Raw genomic sequence first — 21,143 nt, forward strand, 5'->3', positions numbered from 1 at the left:
ATTCTTCTTTCCTTCCACTTGTCATCTTCATCCTCCACCCTACAGCTGCCCCCCCCCCCCCACACCCCCCTCCCCTCCTCCCTTCCCTCTCCGTCCTCACCCCATCACCCTGTACAGATACACGTTCGGCACAGATACACACTTGGCACTCACCACCTCCCCCTCCTCTATCCCTTTCTCTCTCTCTGCCAGAAACAAGGTTGTCTGCTAAGCCCACAATTGTTCTCCTTTTTCATCAATGAATTGGCAGTGGTAGACATGGAATACAAACGATACCTGGGCGCCACAGAATTGTTCTTAATGCTATTTGCTGATGATGTTGTTCTATTGTCTGACACACCCATAGTGTTACAAAATCAATGAAATGCCCTTAAGCAAGAAACAGACATACCACAACGAACAGTAAATCTCGATAAGACCAATATTATAGTTTTGCGCAATGGAAGTTATTCTTTCGACTCATGAAAAATAGTGCCATGGTGACAGTGAAATAAAAGTAATCATAACCAATACATATAAATATTTAGGAATGTTATTCACAACAAAATTGAGTTTGACGTCACTTACTTACCGCCTAGGATCATTCTGATCATGACCAGTCACTTACTTCCCGCCTAGGATCATTCTGATCATGACGTCACTTACTTCCCGCCTAGGATCATTCTGATCATGACCAGTCACTTACTTCCCGCCTAGGATCATTGTGATGATGACGTCACTTACTTCCCGCCTAGGATCATTCTGATCATGACCAGTCACTGACTTCCCGCCTAGGATCATTGTGATGATGACGTCACTTACTTCCCGCCTAGGATCATTGTGATGATGACGTCACTTACTTCCCGCCTAGGATCATTCTGATCATGACCAGTCACTTACTTCCCGCCTAGGATCATTGTGATGATGACGTCACTTACTTCCCGCCTAGGATCATTGTGATGATGACGTCACTTACTTCCCGCCTAGGATCATTCTGATCATGACCAGTCACTTACTTCCCGCCTAGGATCATTCTGATCATGACCAGTCACTGACTTCCCGCCTAGGATCATTCTGATCATGACCAGTCACTTACTTCCCGCCTAGGATCATTGTGATGATGACGTCACTTACTTCCCGCCTAGGATCATTCTGATCATGACCAGTCACTGACTTCCCGCCTAGGATCATTCTGATCATGACCAGTCACTTACTTCCCGCCTAGGATCATTCTGATGATGACGTCACTGACTTCCCGCCTAGGATCATTCTGATCATGACCAGTCACTTACTTCCCGCCTAGGATCATTGTGATGATGACGTCACTTACTTCCCGCCTAGGATCATTCTGATGATGACGTCACTTACTTCCCGCCTAGAATCATTGTGATGATGACGTCACTTACTTCCCGCCTAGGATCATTCTGATCATGACGTCACTTACTTCCCGCCTAGGATCATTCTGATGATGACGTCACTTACTTCCCGCCTAGGATCATTCTGATCATGACCAGTCACTGACTTCCCGCCTAAGATCATTCTGATGATGACGTCACTTACTTCCCGCCTAGGATCATTCTGATCATGACCAGTCACTGACTTCCCGCCTAGGATCATTCTGATCATGACCAGTCACTGACTTCCCGCCTGGGATCATTGTGATGATGACGTCACTGACTTCCCGCCTAGGATCATTCTGATCATGACCAGTCACTGACTTCCCGCCTAGGATCATTCTGATCATGACCAGTCACTGACTTCCCGCCTAGGATCATTCTGATCATGACCAGTCACTGACTTCCCGCCTAGGATCATTCTGATGATGACCAGTCACTGACTTCCCGCCTGGGATGATCTGTTGATGCCAGTTTTTATTTGCAGTAATGGCCTTCGTTTCCAGTTTTCAATCGCTTTGGGAACACTTGTTGTAGGATACAGCAGAAAGTATATCGCAGTACATAATTTGAAGAGGCTGTGTCGTGTTACTTTTGTGCAATTCATGGATGCATTGTTTGGGTTGCAGCTGATTAAATTAAACTACAATGTGACCTTCCTCTTTTAGTGTTTTTTCTGGGCCAGGGAAATATTTTCTTTTTGACTCTGGTTCATTCTTGTACAAGTCATAAAACGAGAGAGACAGAGAGAGAGGGGAGGGGGTGGGAGAGAGGGACACACACACACACACACACACACACACACACAGTGAACAGTAAGGGCAGTACATGTGTTAATGTAACGGAGAACAAGAACGGTACGGCCACCGGTCAGGTGTATTAAGAGGATAACAAAGTAGATGTCCAACGTAAGCCGCATGTCGCTGGTTGAGGTGTTCTTTACCGTTCACTGGTCACGTGACTTTCAGCTGTTCCAGGAGCGTTCCGCGCCAAAACTATTCTATGGCCACTCAGTTTTGTCAGAAGATGGTAAATGTGTTTAGGTACGTTTGTTATTGACATGAGGGAAAATATCCAAACTGATTAATTCTAAGGGGATTTAGTCGTGAATTACAGCTGTTTAAACCAGCTTGTCTCGGGGCTGGAGGGTTGGAATATATCGCTCCTATGGATTCTTAGTTTCCACAGAGAGAGAAATCGAAACTTTTTTTATTGAGGGAAAAGGAATAGGCACTTATCGGCCTTTTTTCATCCTACCCTCGTAAAGAAAACGTATAAACTAATCAAGGAAATACAAAAAGACTGAAAAAATGAGAAAAAAAAGAACATACTCATCGCATGGCAACAACAACAAGAACAAATAAATAATAAGAGAGAGAGAGTGTGTGTGTGTGTGTGTGTGTGTGAGTGTGTGTGTGTGTGTGTGTGTGTGTGTGTGTGTGTGTGTGTGTGTGTGTGTAGATATCTCGATTTGTACACTGCCGGACGATGGAAAGGGATCCGCATCTTACAGGTCTGTGGAAACTTAGGCGCGAACTTGAGTTCACAGCAGTTTGCTTTTTTTTCTAAAGGGAGAAAATAATCATATTCTGATGGCAATTTACGATCATCAAATGAGAGTAAGCATTTTATTTTTCCCAAGGAGGAACACATTTGCGTCTACTGTTTCGATGGCCACATTGCAAAATTGCTAGTGCCAACGTACAGATCGTTATTTTTCTCTTTTTTGACGCAGATTCAATCGCTGCACCCGTATACTGCCATCTTGCCAGGTCCACAATGACACGCCCACTAAGTCTGTGTCAATCAGAGAGTCGCTCTTTTCCGTACAAAGGACACGCCCACTCTGTGCCAATCAGAGAGTCGCTCTTTCTGTACAAAGGACACGCCCACTCAGTCTGTGCCAATCAGAGAATCGTTCTTTCCGTTACAAGGACACGCTCACTCAGTCTGTGCCAATCAGAGAGACGTTCGTTCCGATACAAGTACACGCCCACTCAGTCTGTGCCAATTAGAGAGCCATTTGTTCCGTTACAGTGACACGCCCACACCGTTGATTGGTCCTTAATTCACTCAGTACGGCCAGTCCTCTCTTCTCCTCTACACAGACCCCTCGGATGTCCAGTGGGTGTCTGATTGACCCAACCTTTAGCTTCCGTCGTCAGAATTGTGGTATCTTTGTCAACATTCACGTCTTTAGTATAAGAGCCTTCCACTTGCAATATTTTGATGATGGTAATTGGGGTGAAACGCTGTTAACGTCGTCTCTTTCGCCGTTCGTATGGAAAGAGTTAAACCAATGTTAACCATGTAGAACAGTGCCCCACCATGCTACTGAAGGATGAACAAGAAACATGGCGGGCTGAGCCAACAAGTGCTGGCCCATGTTCATGATGTGGGCCATTGTGCATCGGGGTTTTGTTGTTATTCTTCTTTTTCTTGTTTTTTTTTTTTTTGTTTGTGTTTTTTTTGGTGTTTTTTTACCTGATTAAAGGGTGGATTTCATGCCACATGTGATTTCTCATATGCTTCCATTGAAAAAACATTATCGTTTAAATGGCCGGCAGAACTTAAGGTTCTTTAATAGGACAATACAAATTAGAGATATATTTAAAATAAACGGTAAAATAGGCGCGCGCGCGAACGTGACTTTGGTTAGCTAACAAGACAGATAAATGATTAAACCAAGAATGATTTAAAAAGTCCCATTGGCCCAGCATTGCTCACAAAAAGTGTCAGCCTGATCAGTTCTGCATTCAACTGCTGAGGAAACCGCAGACCGAAATAAACGTTGTCTTCGACACAAAATGCCTACGATTTCACGACACACACACACACACACACACACACACACACACACCGCACGATCAAGGAGGACAGTGAAGAGTGCCAGCTGGCGGCCCACTTTGAGGCTCGTTGTATCCCAACAACTTAGCAGTGTTGAGTTGTTTCACACCAACTTGGTCCACACTTTGTTGTTAGTGGTGGTCACGTGGTGATGATGTTGTTGTTGTTATTGTTGTAGTTCTTATTGTTGTTGTGTTGTTAGTAGTAGTCACGTGGTGTTGGTGATGTTGTTGTTGTTGTTATTGTTGTAGTTCTTGGTGTTATTGTTGTTGTGTTGTTAGTGGTGGTCACGTGGTGATGGTGATGTTGCTGTTGTGGTCTCGGCGCTCGTAAGATTGTGTGTGTGAGCGGGTGAGTGTGCACATGTGTGAGCGGGTGAGTGTGCACATGTGTGAGGGGGTGAGTGTGCACATGTGTGAGGGGGTGAGTGTGCACATGTGTGAGCGGGTGAGTGTGCACATGTGTGAGGGGGTGAGTGTGCACATGTGTGAGCGTCAGTGCGTGCTGATTGGTATTGTTTGGTGTGTCCAGCCATCACAAACATTCTAATGCACCACCCTCTTGTGTTGTCCGTTCTGCGAGGGGATATGATACCATGGCCTGAACAAGTTTGAAATAATGACAGGCTTGAGAGACAGACAGACAGACATGCTGCACTACAATTCTCAGGACTCATTTACGGCTTTTGATTTATCCACACTGAATTTCTCTCTCACCACAAGCACAACACACAGTGAAAACCGCCAGCCATACCTGCACCTTCTTTGTCTGTAGCCATGATGCAGGAATAACAGCAATAATCACCGAGTGCACACACGATAACTACGTCTTGATCACAAGGTTTCCACTGCTGCTCCGCTCAGGGAGTGTGTTTTACACACGGCCAGTGAGCCACAAAGGAAACAGCCCACCAAGGTCAGTTCTCTGTGTGCTCGCTGCTTGGTCTGAACAAGAGTGATAGTCTGACTGGCGGGAAGGGGGGCGGGGGCGGTAGGGCCCACCAAGGTCAGTTCTCTGTGTGCTCGCTGCTTGGTCTGAACAAGAGTGATAGTCTGACTGGCGGGAAGGGGGGCGGGGGCGGTAGGGAGGGGGGGGGGGGAAGGGGGGTGTATCGCCGTCCGCACTTCTGTGTCCCTAGTGCGGCACGCTGCCATCATCAGACAGAAAAACGTTTCAGTTTCAAGGAGGTGTCAAAGCGTGCCGACTGATCCATATACGCTACACCACGTCTGGTGTTTATTACATAGAATAAAACGAAATTTTCACACACAGAAAAAGAGTGGATGTCTCAGTGACCTTTGCATAAACCTAACTGATGCACTCGTCAGGCGTTGAGAGTCTGCCCTTGTTGGTGTCAACCTTGAACTCCCTTAGGATGGCCAGGCGTTGTGGAGAGCCTGCCCTTGTTGGTGTCAACCTTGAACTCCCTTAGGATGGCCAGGCGTTGTGGAGAGCCTGCTCTTGTTGGTGTCAACCTTGAACTCCCTTAGGATGGCCAGTCGTTGTGGAGAGCCTGCCCTTGTTGGTGTCAACCTTGAACTCCCTTAGGATGGCCAGGCGTTGTGGAGAGCCTGCCCTTGTTGGTGTCAACCTTGAACTCCCTTAGGATGGCCAGGCGTTGTGGAGAGCCTGCCCTTGTTGGTGTCAACCTTGAACTCCCTTAGGATGGCCAGGCGTTGTGGAGAGCCTGCCCTTGTTGGTGTCAACCTTGAACTCCCTTAGGATGGCCAGGCGTTGTGGAGAGCCTGCCCTTGTTGGTGTCAACCTTGAACTCCCTTAGGATGGCCAGGCGTTGTGGAGAGTCTGCCCTAACTGGTGTCAACTTTGAACTCTCTCAGGATGGCCAGTCGTTGAGAGCCTGCCCTAGTTGGTGTCAACCTTGAGCTCCCTTAGGATGGCCAGACGTTCTGTCCCCCACAAGACCCCCTCGGATGTCTAATGGCTGTCAGAATGGCCAGAATTTCGTCGACAGAAATGCTGTATTCTTTGTCTAAATCTACCGCTTCAAAATAAGAGCATTCCTCCTGTCATATTTTAATGACGTTAATTGCAGTGAAACGCTGTCATCGTCGCCTCCTATGTCGTTCGTACGGAGAGAGTTAAAACATTAAAAAAAATAATAATGAAATAAAAAATAAAGCAGTAACTATTAAAATCAACACGTGAAAGACAAAGGAAAGAAACAGGCAGACACGGCGTGCTGAAGAAGTCTGCACATGGCACATGGAGGGACTCAGAGGTGGGGGGGGGAGGTGGGGGTATTATTTGGGGGGATGAGGGGGACACTTCACACGCTCTGTGGTGGTGCCGCAGCCACTGTGGTGTGGGCCGCCAGTGAGGCAGACAGAAACAGGCAAAGTGCCAGTACACCCACTGTGTTAGCTCCTGCAGGTGTCCGCCACTGAGCTGAACAGTGCTATTGAGCTTCATGGTGTCCACCACTGAGCTGAACAGTGCTATTGAGCTTCATGGTGTCCACCACTGAGCTGAACAGTGCTATTGAGCTTCATGGTGTCCACCACTGAGCTGAACAGTGCTATTGAGCTTCATGGTGTCCGCCACTGAGCTGAACAGTGCTATTGAGCTTCATGGTGTCCACCACTGAGCTGAACAGTGCTATTGAGCTTCATGGTGTCCGCCACTGAGCTGAACAGTGCTATTGAGCTTCATGGTGTCCACCACTGAGCACCACTGAACTGAGCAGTGCTATTGAGCTTGATGGTGTCCACCACTGAGCACCACTGAGCTGAACAGTGCTGAGCTTGATGGTGTCCACCACTGAGCACCACTGACCTGAGCAGTGCTATTGAGCTTGATGGTGTCCACCACTGAGCACCACTGAGCTGAACAGTGCTGAGCTTGATGGTGTCCACCACTGAGCTGAACAGTGCTAATGAGCTTGATGGTGTCCGCCCAGCGGCACGTGGCCAGTCAGTGCTGGTTCCCACCAACAACCTGACGTGCAGCTGTGTGGTTCCCTCAGCCACAGAATGTGTACCGTCCTGCAGAAGGCTTTGTGCGCTGACCTGCAGTGTTTACACTGACAAATAATGGGTTTGCCCAGCAAGCACGGCGCAGTTTGACTGCCTGGCATGTGAGACGTTTGTGGGACTGTGTTTGGGCTGTCATGTGCTTTGGCTGTCATGTGTTTGGGCTGTCATGTGCTTTGGGCTGTCATGTGCTTTGGCTGTCATGTGCTGGCTGTCATGTGCTTTGGCTGTCACGTGCTTTGGCTGTCATGTGCTTTGGGCTGTCATGTGCTTTGGCTGTCAGCACACAAGCAGCATCGCTGGGTCTCACTGGAGACTACATTCAACGTGTGATTTGGCAAGATCGGTGCAAAATAGCCATTAGCTTCACACACACACACACACACACACACACACACACACATATATATACACGGTCAACACCGACCCCCACCCCCCAACACGGTCACTCACCTCCACCCCCACCCCCCAACACGGTCAACACAGTCAAAAGCGGAAAGTGTGTCCTTTTCTTTTTGTTTTATTGTGTTGATGACAGACATTGTTGTTTTCATCGTCAGTCATTATCGTACTTGTTGTTCTTGTTGCTGATAAAAATATTAAACTGTGTTTAATCAGAACACATGCATCCAACCACCCCCCCAATTTGCCCCCCTGTGTTTGTCCCCACCACGTGACCGACAGGGCGTCAGGCGTGCAGTCATCCGTGTCAAGGGCAGAACTGTAGTGTTGGCCTTGACCCTCCTCCCATGGAACGGGAGTGTTGTTGGCAGGGAACTGTGTGGTGTGGTGTGGTGTGGTGGTGTGGTGTGGTGTGGTGTGGACGGCCGGACGGCAATGAGAGAAGGGGCTGGAAGGGGGGTGGAGAGGGGTGGGGAGGAGGGGAATGGGGGGGGGGGCTAACGGAGGATGGGGAGAATAGGGATGGAAAGGGCAGGGGGTGGGGGGCAAGAGTCATGAGTTCCCATTACTCACCAAGGTCTTGGGGTCACTGGCTTTCTCTGTATGGCGTTTTTGTCGTGTCAAACACAAGAAAAAAAAAGGTGTGTGGGTGAGTGAGCGCGCGCGCGTACGTGCATGCGTGCGTGCGCGCGCGCGCGTGTGTGTGCGTGTGTGTGTGGACCGGCCACCATAAATCACGCAGACCTACTGTTTGGAGAACCAATGAATGTCAGGGTGGTATACTTATGTCCAGTAGGTGTATCATGTATCAGTGTGCCCACTGTACTGTTTGTCAGGGGGGTCTGCTGTCGGGGCGTCACTTGTCCCATGGACCGAGCCAGTCTTGGTCAGGTCACACCATTGTTCGTTCAGATACAGTCAGTGGACGTGATTCGGGCAATTAGGTTTGTATAAACACACAGCCACACACTGAGCTAGACACGTGTGTGTGGACGCACATGTTCTATACGCTCTCTCTCTCTCTCTCTCTCTCTCTCTCTCTCTCTCTCTCTCTGTCTCTCTCTCTCTCTCTCACACACACACACACACACACACACACACACACACACACACACAAGAATGACTCGAACTGTGTTATTTTAAACCGGTTCGGTAACTGTACATAACGTCAGCCTAATTGACTGAGTCGGTTTTGAAAGCTGGTTCAACCTACATCATGCACTTGTGGCATTTGGTGGAAACCACAGAGACACCAGGAGAGTGAGAGAAGGGAAACGAGGCCAGAGAGAGAGAGAGTTCCCACGAGTCTGTATCAGGGTGTCGTATGCATGTTATATTTGGCTTCTACTGACAACTAGAAACAAAATCATGACCCAACCCCAAATACCTATTCTCTTAAATTCTCTCTCTCACACACACACACACACACACACACGCACGCACACACACCGAAGTTGTTGGATGAGAAAATGGTTCAGTTTGAGTTGTCACACACACACACACACACACACACACACACACACACTCCGGAGCTGACGGACAAGAAAAGGGTTCAGTTTGAGTTGTATCGGCCAAGACAAAGTGACTTAATCACCGAGACGGTCGAAGGGACACAACTCGTACATTTTTAAAACGAAACACTGTATTTCGCGTTGCAAGTTACACTGTTTTAACACCACTGAGAAAAATGTTTAAAACGCAGGTCAGTGTTTAACATTCCCAATCCACGTGAATGCCACACACCAACAGGTATCTTGTTGGAAAATGCCAATGCACATCAAGTCACGAAAAAGAAATGCCAGCTTTGTGTGGTCCAAACCGCACATTGGCTTCATCAAATCGCATCGTGTCTGTAAATTATCTTTCTTTTGGCTGTTGTAAAAATAGATAGATAAACAATGAGAGTAAAACGCAAAGACATTCGTGTGACATTTTGAAATATTACTGAAGATAGTCACGACCTATTAATCATGATTTTTTTTAAAAGTTTTTTTTATCGTTTTATTCTTCATCAATCATTGCTGTACATAGCTTATACTATGGTTGTATAATATTACATGGAGTGGAAAGTAACTTGATGTTGTTTTCAGTTTATACTATGGTTATACATATTACATAGAGATGGAGCTAAGACTGTGGTTATACATTGTTGTATAGAGAGGGGAGGGAATTAGACAACCAAGTTTTTAGCTTATACTCTGCTTTTTCATTGTTGTATAGAGAGGGGAGGGAATTAGACAACCAAGTTTTTAGCTTATACTCTGCTTTTTCATTGCTGTGTGGCGAGGGGATCAACTGAGTCTGAATTTTTTTTTTTTTTTTTTTAACAAAGACATGGAGAAATAGAGAGAAGTTCCCTAAAGTGGCTTGGTGTTTGAGAAATACAAGAATGACAGAGATGTTTACTGCTTTTAGTTTATCATTACGCACCCCCCTCCCTCTCCCCCCACTTCGGGGAGTGGGCTGATGCTGGAGGTACTGCATAAGGATATGCTGATTCACAGTGAGGCTGACCTACTTAAGAAGAAGTCAGCCGTTGGAAATTAACCAACTGGCTGTGTGTTAATTTAACTTACTGAGGTTGACTAAGGAAGAAGTACTGAGTTGAAGAAGAAGAAGGTGTGTGTGTGTGTGTGTGTGTGTGTGTGGCAGCCGGTTTTCTTGATAGTGTGCTATAATAATAATTATACTAACAATGATGATGATGATGATGATGATCATCATCATCATCATCATCATGTATTCACTAGATGTACGTCAAGGCAAAGGAACATTTTCTTAATTAGGGCATGGTGTGTGTGGTTATTCAAATGAGTATCATAGTTTTTGTTTGCAATGTCTTTATGCGGGTATTTTATCTTAATCTTTATGTTTATGTTTAGACTCCTTTATATATTTTCTTTCAGTTCAATTATTTATATCTGCTAGTATTGATTGATTGATTGATTGATTGATCGGCTTTCATTCAATCAATTTAAATGATCATTTCTGGATTAGTCCGTATCAGTGCAGTTTACATCATTGAATATACGTACAGTCAACTGTATCAGTGTGTCGAACACGTATCTTTTTCCAATGAATCAATGTACTTCAGTTAAAACTTGAAAGCCTGTTCAGTGTTCAGACTTTGCCGCGGTGTTCAACGGGACTGTGAATGCAACGCAAATGCTGTTATATTGGTCGCAATTTGTATATTCTATAATTTGAAAGTGCCATCAATTCACTTGCACACAGTTCTTGCAACTGCTATGGTATTTGTTCTGATACTCAGGAAGAGTGACTAGTTTTGAAAAGAAATCAGATTTTAATCTCCTGTAGGTCCAATGGTCTTCGTACAGCCGGGCTGCGGTACTTTGTGTTGGAACACCAAATCAAAAACACAAACGATGTATTTTTTCTCAACACTTCCAAAGTTTGATTGATTTGCTTACATTCATTTTAAATTTCTTCTTCTTCTTTTTCTTCTTCTTCTTCCCTTCATTGTGGAAAAGGAAACTACTACATACGAAATAATTTACTGGGTTTTTTGTTTTTTTGTTTTTGTTCTTTTTTCCCCAACATTGTCGGAATAGGCCTAGTGGAGTTTGGCCAAATGACAGACGGAAGTGATTGTCAGAGTGTGCGCGTTCGTCACTTCCTCTTTTCATTTTCCCTCATACTGACGGAAAGGTGCAACTCTTTGGTCGTGCTGAAATCAGCTCATCCAACACCACATCCGTCGTCTAAAGAAGAGTCAAAATGCCTCCTAAGTTTGATCCCACTGCAGTCTTTACAGGTATATTGTTATTTTTGAAAACAAGTCACCCAGATCACATCTGGGACTTCTTGAATTGAAGTCTCGATCACGGCAACGTGGAAGGGCTCGAGCGATCATGGTATCATTTTTCGATTCTTAAGTTTGTTGTTATTTTTCTTTCAGCATTGTACCCTGTGGCTTGGATTTGTAATTGTTCATTTGTATTACTAAGTATATTGTGAAAACTTTCTTAATGTAGAATTAAACTTCGTTCCACTTGAATTGGGAAGAGTGGTCAGGGTTTTCACGCAGGGTTTGCTAACTTCATTGATTGCTGTGAGCAGCTGCACTTTTTCTTCATTTTCTTTCATTACACTAAAGTCATAGACCTGATTATCTCGATACTTTTGTTGAGTTGACAGAACGCATAAAATTGTTATTTGTTACAAATGGGCGACACTTGTAAGAACAGTTATGGCCATCGGACCTCTTGTCATATTTGTTTTACTTGGAATTTTATTTCGGTGTTAGTCTACAAGTGAAATGTGTGTGTGTGTGTAGTGTACTGCCGTGCTGTTGGTGGTGAGGTTCCAGCAACATCGTCTCTGGCCCCCAAGATCGGTCCACTCGGTCTGGTAAGTACAGTCTTTTTTTGTTTTGTTTTTTTGTTTTTTCTTTTCTTTTCCATAGGGTAAGGTATCAAAGTGTGATCAACGTGTTGGCTTTATTATTTGGAAATCAGGCATCTCATCAGCTTTCTTTTTTCTTTTTTTCTCCTTTTTTTTCTTTTTTTTCTCCTTTTTTTTATTTTTTATAACTCCACAATAGTAAATGTGTAATGCATAATTATGGATCATTTGGCGTGCTTTACGTCTCTGAAATATTAGTAACTGAAAAACTGAAATATTAGTAACTGAAAAACTGCTCACTTTTCTTCATCTCATGTTAGGTAACTGTTTTGTCAGAAAAGCTAAAGGTGGATGGTAGGTTTATCTGTGTTGAATTTTTAAAACAAACTGAAATTGAGCACTGCTGTTACAAAACAATGTTTTGCATGAGTTACGATTGCCAGTCAGTGAAGAAACTGTCCTGTTTGCACTGAGTGTGAAATGATTTATTGTATTATAAAATTTATATATTATCCATTGGGCAATGTCATGTGAGACATGTTGATTTTGTACATATTTTTACATCAGTATTAAATTTGTATGATTTATTGCAAAACAAGGTGAGCCCCCCATCTGAGATCGGGGTACTGTGCTATATAAACCTGCATTTATTATTATTGTTATTATATTACCATTTAGTTTTGTACATTTAAATAAGTGTTTTGTTCAGTTTGAGAAAAAGCTTTTCAAAGTTTATCATTCTTCTACCTCAGCTTCAACTGTAATTATGTTTTGTTCAATTTGAGAAAAAGCATTTCAAAGTTAATAATCATTCATCTTCCTCAACTCTGTGAAGAGTAACTGGGGCACCACACCAGACTGTTCACCAGATCCCTCCAAGTTGGTCGGTTGTGTGTCAAAGCCTGGGTCTCTGTAAATGATTTTCCTATCCATTCTGCAATGTTGTCAGTCGGTCGTTTTTCTGTCTTCCCCTCTTTCTCCCTCCTTCAACAGTTCCTTGGTGTTGGAGGATTGTTACAGCAATGCCATTGGATCTTGTTACGTGGTCATACCAGCGTAGAATTCTTACTTAAACTGATGTCAGCAGGAAAAAAAAATAATAATAATAATAAAATGAAGCAAAAGTCAAAGAAAGAAGCCTTCTGTTTTGCACCTTCTTCCTCTCTCAATTGCCTTGTTGCTAAAAAAAAATTTTTGAGATTCAATCAACTTTGAGAGCACAGATCATGTGACGCACCTCTGTAAGTCATGTCAGCACGGGACTGTCGATTGGTCTATTCCACCGTGAGGGTTCATGTCTCGCATGCATGTAGGAAGTTGGAACATACCAGTGTACGCAGTCTATTGTCATTGGTGGCAGTATTTTACTTTGACAGTATGTTTAACCCACTCTATGGCATACTAAATTTACAGTGTGGCAGGGACTTTTAGCCAAAAGCAGTAATGGTTAGAAATGTAATATTCATGGATATATCATTTGATATTATGCCTATATGTTATATACCAATTTGAAGGTCATAGATTGCCCTTTCTAATTATAAATATTTTGTGTTCATAATTTCATTGAGCTGGTCACATGACTCAAAAAGGCCGCCATATGATTATTTTGTAACAGATTGCGCCTAGGGGACCAGCTCATTTCCAGCCAAACAAAGCAACAAAATAAAAGCAAACCAAGAAAAACATGCAGAAAAATATGTTAGCTTTCAGAAAATTACAAACATGCCAACAAAAATGTAATTAGTATGTTAGTAATAGCTCTTATAAGAAGGTAACCCTGTACATTTTTGTGCGCACATTGAAATAAAGAGAAAGAAGACCATGCTTTGTGAGTGAGTGTTTTTGTTATGGAACATTGTTACTTTTAGTTTTAGTATAAAACCACTAACCTAACATCCCATCCCATGGCCTGAGAATCCCCTGGAGTGCTTTGAAGCATTACTGCTGATCTGGGGCATCCCCCCCCTCCTCCGGTTCCCTTGCCCGTTTCCGCCCACGCTGTGCCGTCCTCCTGTAGTGCTCCAGCCTGGCTTCACACTTTTCATGGCATCCCACATCACAGCCAGGGCACCAGTGCCTAGACCTCTTCCTGCCCCCTCCATGTCTGTCACTGCGGACCACACAGTCTCTCTCCTTGCCGGGCAGCAGGACCAGGCGGTGGACAGGGACAAGCGGCTGTGGCTGAGCAGCTGGCTGCGGGAGATCTTGCACACCACACAGACTCTCAAGGACACAGATCACAAAGTCCTCCTTGTCCATGAGTTTGTCTCTGTGTTCAGGAGATACAGTTCATGGGCATTGAGGATGGCCATGTCCAGTAGGTTTCGAAAGATCTTCACCCAGTAGCGGTGGGTTGCTCGTTCGGCCGCCACATGGTAAATTTTCTTATCGCTGACACCCCCCCCCCCCCCCCCCCCCCCCCCTCCCCCCATGTGAGTGTTGTAGTCAAAGATCATGCCTGGTTTTGTCTTTTGCTTGTTCTTGATGATCTTTGTCAGGTTTTCTGCCTTGTGGTAGGTGCTAAGCATCCGCACAGGGTCTTTCTTGTGCTTCTTTTCACGGAAGGCACATGCGAGCTTGTCTCCCTGCCGAGCATAGATTGCCTCACCAACATTCAGCTTGGCTTGGGCTACAGTTTTGGAAAAACCTTTGGAGTTGGCCCTCACTGTGCCTGTGAGGAAGGTCTTCTTCTCCATGAGGGCATCTGCCAGTCGGGGCTTGGTGTAGAAGTTGTCGGTGAAGAGGTGGTGTCCTTTGTTCAGTAGGCCGCTGACCTCCATCAGCTTCATCACCACACCATGCGCCATGCCCTCATCCCTCTCCACATCAAAGTCCTTCCCTGTGTACAGCTCCACATGCAGCACATATCCATTGGTGGCACACAGCTGGAATTTCTTGATACCAAACCACGCGTGTCTCTTGTTGGGCATGTACTGGATGAAACAGCAGCGGTTTTTCATGCCGATCAGGCTCTCATCAATCGACACTTGTTGAGATGGTGAGTAGTGTCTTGAAGGCAGCATTCAGCCTGTCCAGCACGGGGCGCACCTTGTACCATGGATCAAACCCCTCCTCATCTCTCCTCTTCTCATTCTCTGGGTCATTCAGATGAAACATGCGGGTCAGCAGCAGGAAAAACCTCTGTGACATGACCTCCCCGAAGAAGGGCGTTCTCTGAGAAGGCTTCGCAGACGCCCAGTAAGAGGCCACTTTGTTCTTTTTTTATCAAACCCATGTTCAAATTCAAGCCAAGAAATTTCTTCATATCAGCAACTGTCACCCCATCCCCTGGCCAGAACTTGAATCTAGACTGTGGGTGTTCGGCCATCCACTGCACAAGTTGCTCACTTCTGAGAAACCAACGAGCATACTTGTTGGTTTCACGAACGATGTGGGTGAACATGTTATCATCAAAAACTAAAGAAAAATACTCAATGGGGTCAGAGTTTCTTGGAGGGGCATTACTTGGGCCGGGATTCCTTGATGAAAACTCGAAAAGATCGCGATTATCATTTTCTGGAGCTTCAACAGTGACCCAAGTGTCAGTCGAAGTTTCCAATGGCCGATCGCGAACACAATCGCCACTTGCCACTACTCTATCGATGTTTTCCCCACTATCATCCTCCCCCTCACCAAAACTGCTATCACTATCATTGCCTGAAGCATTGTCAATGTCAGAGTCGGAGTCATTGTCGCTGTTTTCATTGTTATTTTCGCAATGGAATAGCTCAAACACGCCAAGTCGCTCGCCTCGAATATTTTCGTCTGCCATTTTCTCCGACTCGGGAAGTAGTTGGTTTTCCGAAGTAATTCTACTAAAAAAAAAAATTTCATTGGTCGAGGCAGCCTCTAGAAAGTGAAAGTAGACACTCTCAGCCAATCACAGACGATGTTTCAGCCATTGTTGGCCTGCAGTTATATAGCAAGCACCAATGCAAAATAAGGCCGATCTGATAGGCCCAGCCAGTCTGGCTGCACGAATAGGGCCGATCTAATCGGCCCGTGCCATAGAGTGGGTTAATGACATGTTCTTTTCCCTCTTTCAAACATGATAGGATGGCATGCATTAACCAGAAAAAATGCTTTGTCCCATGCAGTCACCCAAGAAGATCGGTGATGACATTGCCAAGACAACGTCGGAGTGGAAGGGGCTGAAGATCACAGTTAAGCTGGTGGTTCAGAACCGTCAGGCCCGCGTGGAGGTGGTGCCCAGCGCTGCCTCCCTCATCATCCGCGCCCTCAAGGAGCCACCCCGTGACCGCAAAAAGGTCAAAAATGGTGAGTGTTACAGTTACTGCAGGGTTTGGTGATCGATATGAGATCATCCTGTGTCTGTCTGTCAGAGCAAATGTTTCTCTCAGTTATAAAGGTAAATCACTCTTGACTTTCAGTTGACCGTGCACAGCAGTGCAGCACATATTCTGCTGATCCTGGAGTACTTTTGGTGGTCCTTTGGATGAAAATAGTAAAGGGGGTGTGGGGGGGATATTATTTCTCAAGATATCACAGCATTACTTTAGACAGACACTGTGACCGTTTTAACAAAGATTTCACAGGTTTCATTAAAGTATTTTTGGCTTTAAATGGTGTAAATGTTCCTGGTGATAATTGCCATGAGGCTGGTGTGTGTGTTCCTGGTGTTGTGTTTGCTGTTCCATGTGTGTGTGTCTTCCTTGTGTTGTCGTTGTCTCTGAGTGGTGTGTGTGTGCAGTGAAGCACAGTGGTAATGTGTGTGTGCTGTGAAGCACAGTGATAATGTATGTGTGCAGTGAAGCACAGTGGTAATGTGTGTGTGCAGTGAAGCACAGTGGTAATGTGTGTGTGCAGTGAAGCACAGTGGTAATGTGTGTGTATGTGTGCAATGAAGCACAGTGGTAATGTTTGTGTGCAGTGAAGCACAGTGGTAATGTATGTGTGTGCAGTGAAGCACAGTGGTAATGTGTGTGTATGTGTGCAATGAAGCACAGTGGTAATGTTTGTGTGCAGTGAAGCACAGTGGTAATGTATGTGTGTGCAGTGAAGCACAGTGGTAATGTGTGTGTATTTGTTCAGTGAAGCACAGTGGTAATGTGTGTGTGTGCAGTGAAGCACAGTGGTAATGTGTGTGTGTGTGCAGTGAAGCACAGTGGTAATGTGTGTGCAGTGAAGCACAGTGGTAATGTGTGTGTATTTGTGCAGTGAAGCACAGTGGTAATTGTGTGTGTGTGTGCAGTGAAGCACAGTGGTAATGTGTGTGTGTGCAGTGAAGCACAGTGGTAATGTGTGTGTATGTGTGCAGTGAAGCACAGTGGTAATGTGTGTGTGTATGTGTGCAGTGAAGCACAGTGGTAATGTGTATGTGTGCAGTGAAGCACAGTGGTAATGTGTGTGTGTGTGTGCAGTGAAGCACAGTGGCAACCTGTCGATGGACGACATCATGAAGATTGCCCGCACCATGCGGCCACGTAGCATGTCCAAGAACCTGGCGGGGACTGTCAAGGAGATTCTGGGTATGTCCACACCTCTCCTTCACCTGTGACTCTTTCACCACATTTCTCTTTTATCATTGCACATGATGATAAGATTTTAAAACTATTAAATCAGTGTTGAATGCGAAAAACTTAGCCGTATGAAGTGCACAGGAACAGGTGTCGAGATGGCTGCGGGAAAAAGAGGGCGATAACCAGGGGGACAAAGGGGACGTTACCTACTTCCGGGAGGTTATCGGCCGTAGTTCTCTCATTTTCTCCGCATAGGCGGATAGTAGTTTGCACAGGACAGGAATGTCAGACCCCTGCCGGAGTCTGCACTAGTTGGGTCACGGTAAGTATGTTATTTAAACGTAATTTTAGATAGAAAATTTCCTTTGATGAGTTGCAAATAGACTCGTGTCAAAATACCACATGGTCAAATTACAAACAACACTATTTTGGAGATTCCTGTTGGAACTGACGTTCTGATCTGTCACCATGCTTTCTTAGATTCTCCCAGACCTGGCAATGCACAATCCATTCAACATATCTAATCAAATCAACTATTTAAAACTTTGTTTAAAATTCAAGTCCCACTACAGGCTTCCTTTGATTTTAGGATTGCGAGAGCATGTTTGTGTCAGCAGTGGTGCGCAAAGAGAAGAAAGAGGGTGGAAATAACCAGGAATAACATTTGCCTGAAATTTCCTTTCGTTAAGGTATCAGAATGTGGTCAAAGCAGACGTTAACTTGTTAAATGTGTGGTGAGAAGCCTGTGAAGTTGGGTGGTGCACAAACTTGCAGTTAGGCCTACCTTCCTTCCAGGGAATTTTGAGGATTCGGGGATAATAAATCACAAAAAATTCTGGCACAAAAGCCATGGGCGATACAGAAAGAAAGTAAACATTTTTGTGAAAGAAAATGAGTGTAGATTATGTTTCTGGGCTTTTTTCCCCCATTAGGTTGATTATAGATAACTGTTCTGGCATGTAAAGTCAAGCTAATAATTTTTGTGCAGTAAAAAAGTCGGTTTCCATCTCTACATAATGACATCCATAATGAAAAACAATACAGCTAGAAATAGCAAGCCTATTGTCAGATTATACCGGTAGAAGAAATTACAGGCTATAAGTTTATGAAAACAAATCACAGCTCTTGCAGACATGTAAGTAAATCACTGTCCCAATAATGACAAAAGTGAGTTTAGTCAAAGTGAAAGGTCAATCACAGTCCCAGAAACTGAACTGGCAAGCTTTTTGACAGCAAAGAGCGTTTGCAAGTGAGAGGGTGAAGTTCTTTGATGACATTCACTCCTTTCAAGTTGCACATGGGCTGATTAAATTGTCTGCTGTGCATCCAGCTTGCCACCTCTTCAAACTTCTTCTGTGTTCATGCCCTGCAATTCCCACATTCACTTGTATGTGCACGAGTGGGATTTTACATGTATGACTGTTTTTACCCCGTCATGTAGGCAGCCATACTCCATTTTCAGGGGTGTGCATGCTGGGTATGTTCTTGTTTCCATAACCCACCGAATGCTGACATGGATTTACAGGATCTTTAACATGCGTATTTGATCTTCTGCTTGCGTATACACACGAAGGGGGTTCAGGCACTAGCAGGTCTGCACATATGTTGATCTGAGAGATCAGAAAAATCTCCACCCTTTACCCACCAGGCACCGTTACCGAGATTCAAACCCGGGACCCTCAGATTGAAAGTCCAACGCTTTAACCATTCGGCTATTGCGCCCGTCCATCACTCATCTCCTTCCCTTCTTCCAGCACTGACTCCACAAATTCTGTCAGTCAAAGCCAGTTGTTCATCTGATTGGATGGACGGACTGAATTGCCATAAAATGGGCTGTTAGTTTCATAACTGTCATTGTCAATCACCTTCGTTTTCAAACCAATCATCTGACAAGAGAGATCCTTCTCCATTGCGAAAGTTGTCCATAATCACAAGCAGAGCTTTCAGAATTGTGTAAATCTGCTGACTGACTTTACTGGACAGTTTTCAATGCCCTGTTTTTGCACATGATGCAACCCCCTTTTCCACGCGCATATCACGTGGTTAGTTAGCAAATTGTTATTGAGCAGAAAGAGGCCTTCTACCTGATTAAGTTCATTTAAATAGTATTTTTATAATCCAGACACATCAAACTAACTGTTCAGAGTCTATGTAAATTGAACCAAACTCCAATGAAGGAAAAATCGAACATACGCAGGACGTCAGTGGACGTCTTATAGGCACTATGGCAATACTTTTTGTAGGACATCAGTTGATGTTTTTCAGGCACTCTACTGGTTTAAAAAGATTTTAAAATAAAAACAACTTACAGCACTGGGAACTTGGGAGAAAGTAAAATAGGTTTATATACAAATTTGAGTAAACGGTTTCAGACAGTAGAGTGGGCAGCAGCCATACTGTCCTGTGGAGGGAAGTGAGAGCCCCCATAAATGTATAGAGAGACTTTTGTAATCTAATAATCTAATTAAAGAATAATTAAATGAGTTTTGTATTTTAATGTTTGAAAGTAAGTGTCAACACGATTTTTAAAAGTATTCACTGTGTCTGCCGGTTGATTTTGATCGCGCCTTAATTTTAGCTTGATCGCCCGATCAGGCCAAGTAGTTTTGTGACCTGTTGTGATTCATCATTGGACGCAAAACGAGAGTGTCAAGGAATCAATAGACACACAGAAAATACTAGGAAAAAACTAAGCCGTATGCAGAGCACAGGAGCAGGAGTCAAGATGGCTGCCAGAAAAAGAGGGCGCTAGTCAGGGATGCAAAGGGGGGGGTAACCTACTTCGGGAGGTTATCAGCTGTAGCTACTTTCATTTTCTCAACATAGGCGGGTAGTAGTTTGCACAGAACGAAGGTTCTCATTTGCCTTTTCATGGCTGCCAGGCTGACATGGCTTCTGGTTCCGTCTGCATGGTATGATTTGTGTGGAGTGGTATGGCTGGCTGTTGTGTTATGTAATGTGATTACCACTGACTGTGTGCAGGAACTGCCCAGTCCGTTGGCTGCACTGTGGACAAGAACAACCCTCACACCGTCATTGAGAGGATTGACTCGGGAGATATCGAGATCCCAGAGGTAATTTGTCCAACTGAGGGTAGCTGTCCCTGCCACTCAACTTGGCTTGCACGCACAGAAACACTTGTGCTGTGTGCATGTGTGCACATACACACATTCTTTTAAACCTGTTCTTTATTTCTGCATACAACATGGAGGTGATGGTCAAACTTATTTCTGCATACAACATGGAGATGATGGTCATACTATCTTGTTAGCTGTTGCTGTTTGGAGTTTACACCATTAAGCATGCTTAGTTCATGTGTTTGATCTTTCTGAAAAGCCCACTAAATGATTAATATTGTGTCTTTTCTGTTTTCAGGAGTGAAGAATGGCAGCATCATGAAAGAAGAAAGAAACGTGTTCAAAAAATAAACGTTTAAAAAAAAAAAAACACTGTCTTTCCATGTATATATGATGTTGAAGTGAACATTTGTCGGGTTGATGGATTCTGTATTGGGTGTGTCCCTCGTTTTGAAACATTTCTTGAAGTGTGCATCATTACATAATGTAAAACTATTTGGCACTCACAATTCTGATCTTTAATTGGCAGGCCCCCACAAACTCTTTACCCAAATGATATTTGGGGGGGTTGTGTTGCTTGTATGAGCAACATTGTACTCCTGCAATATT

At 44.5% G+C, this 21,143-nt stretch overlaps 2 protein-coding genes across 2 annotated transcripts in view; one reads left to right on the forward strand and one right to left on the reverse strand.

Annotated features, from left to right (window-relative positions):
- LOC143286383 (putative transporter slc-17.2) overlaps positions 1-5,130 on the reverse strand; it is a 26,119-nt gene extending 20,989 nt beyond the window's left edge. The window contains exon 1 of the mRNA XM_076593924.1: positions 4,974-5,130. Within this exon, the coding sequence (XP_076450039.1) occupies positions 4,974-4,998 (25 nt within the window). The 5' untranslated portion in view covers positions 4,999-5,130. The remainder of the gene's footprint in view (positions 1-4,973) is intronic.
- Positions 5,131-11,229: 6,099 nt separating this feature from the next.
- LOC143286681 (large ribosomal subunit protein uL11-like) lies at positions 11,230-20,904 on the forward strand. The gene is made up of 6 exons (XM_076594338.1): positions 11,230-11,387; positions 11,910-11,983; positions 16,075-16,255; positions 17,359-17,466; positions 20,440-20,531; positions 20,833-20,904. The coding sequence occupies exons 1-6, from the start codon at positions 11,351-11,353 to the stop codon at positions 20,836-20,838; spliced, it is 498 nt and encodes a 165-aa protein (XP_076450453.1). The 5' UTR covers positions 11,230-11,350; the 3' UTR covers positions 20,839-20,904.
- Positions 20,905-21,143: the final 239 nt, after the last annotated feature.

This window comes from Babylonia areolata, chromosome 10, assembly GCF_041734735.1.
Source record: "Babylonia areolata isolate BAREFJ2019XMU chromosome 10, ASM4173473v1, whole genome shotgun sequence".
Taxonomy (NCBI): domain Eukaryota; kingdom Metazoa; phylum Mollusca; class Gastropoda; order Neogastropoda; family Buccinidae; genus Babylonia; species Babylonia areolata.

Bases quoted from the DNA above. Each gene is read 5' to 3' on its own strand.
- LOC143286681 (XM_076594338.1), top strand. From the start codon at position 11,351: ATGCCTCCTAAGTTTGATCCCACTGCAGTCTTTACAG. The intron at 11,388-11,909 runs GTATATTGTTAT...GTGTGTGTGTAG, and splicing joins TCCCACTGCAGTCTTTACAG to TGTACTGCCGTGCTGTTGGT. The intron at 16,256-17,358 runs GTGAGTGTTACA...GTGTGTGTGCAG, and splicing joins CCGCAAAAAGGTCAAAAATG to TGAAGCACAGTGGCAACCTG.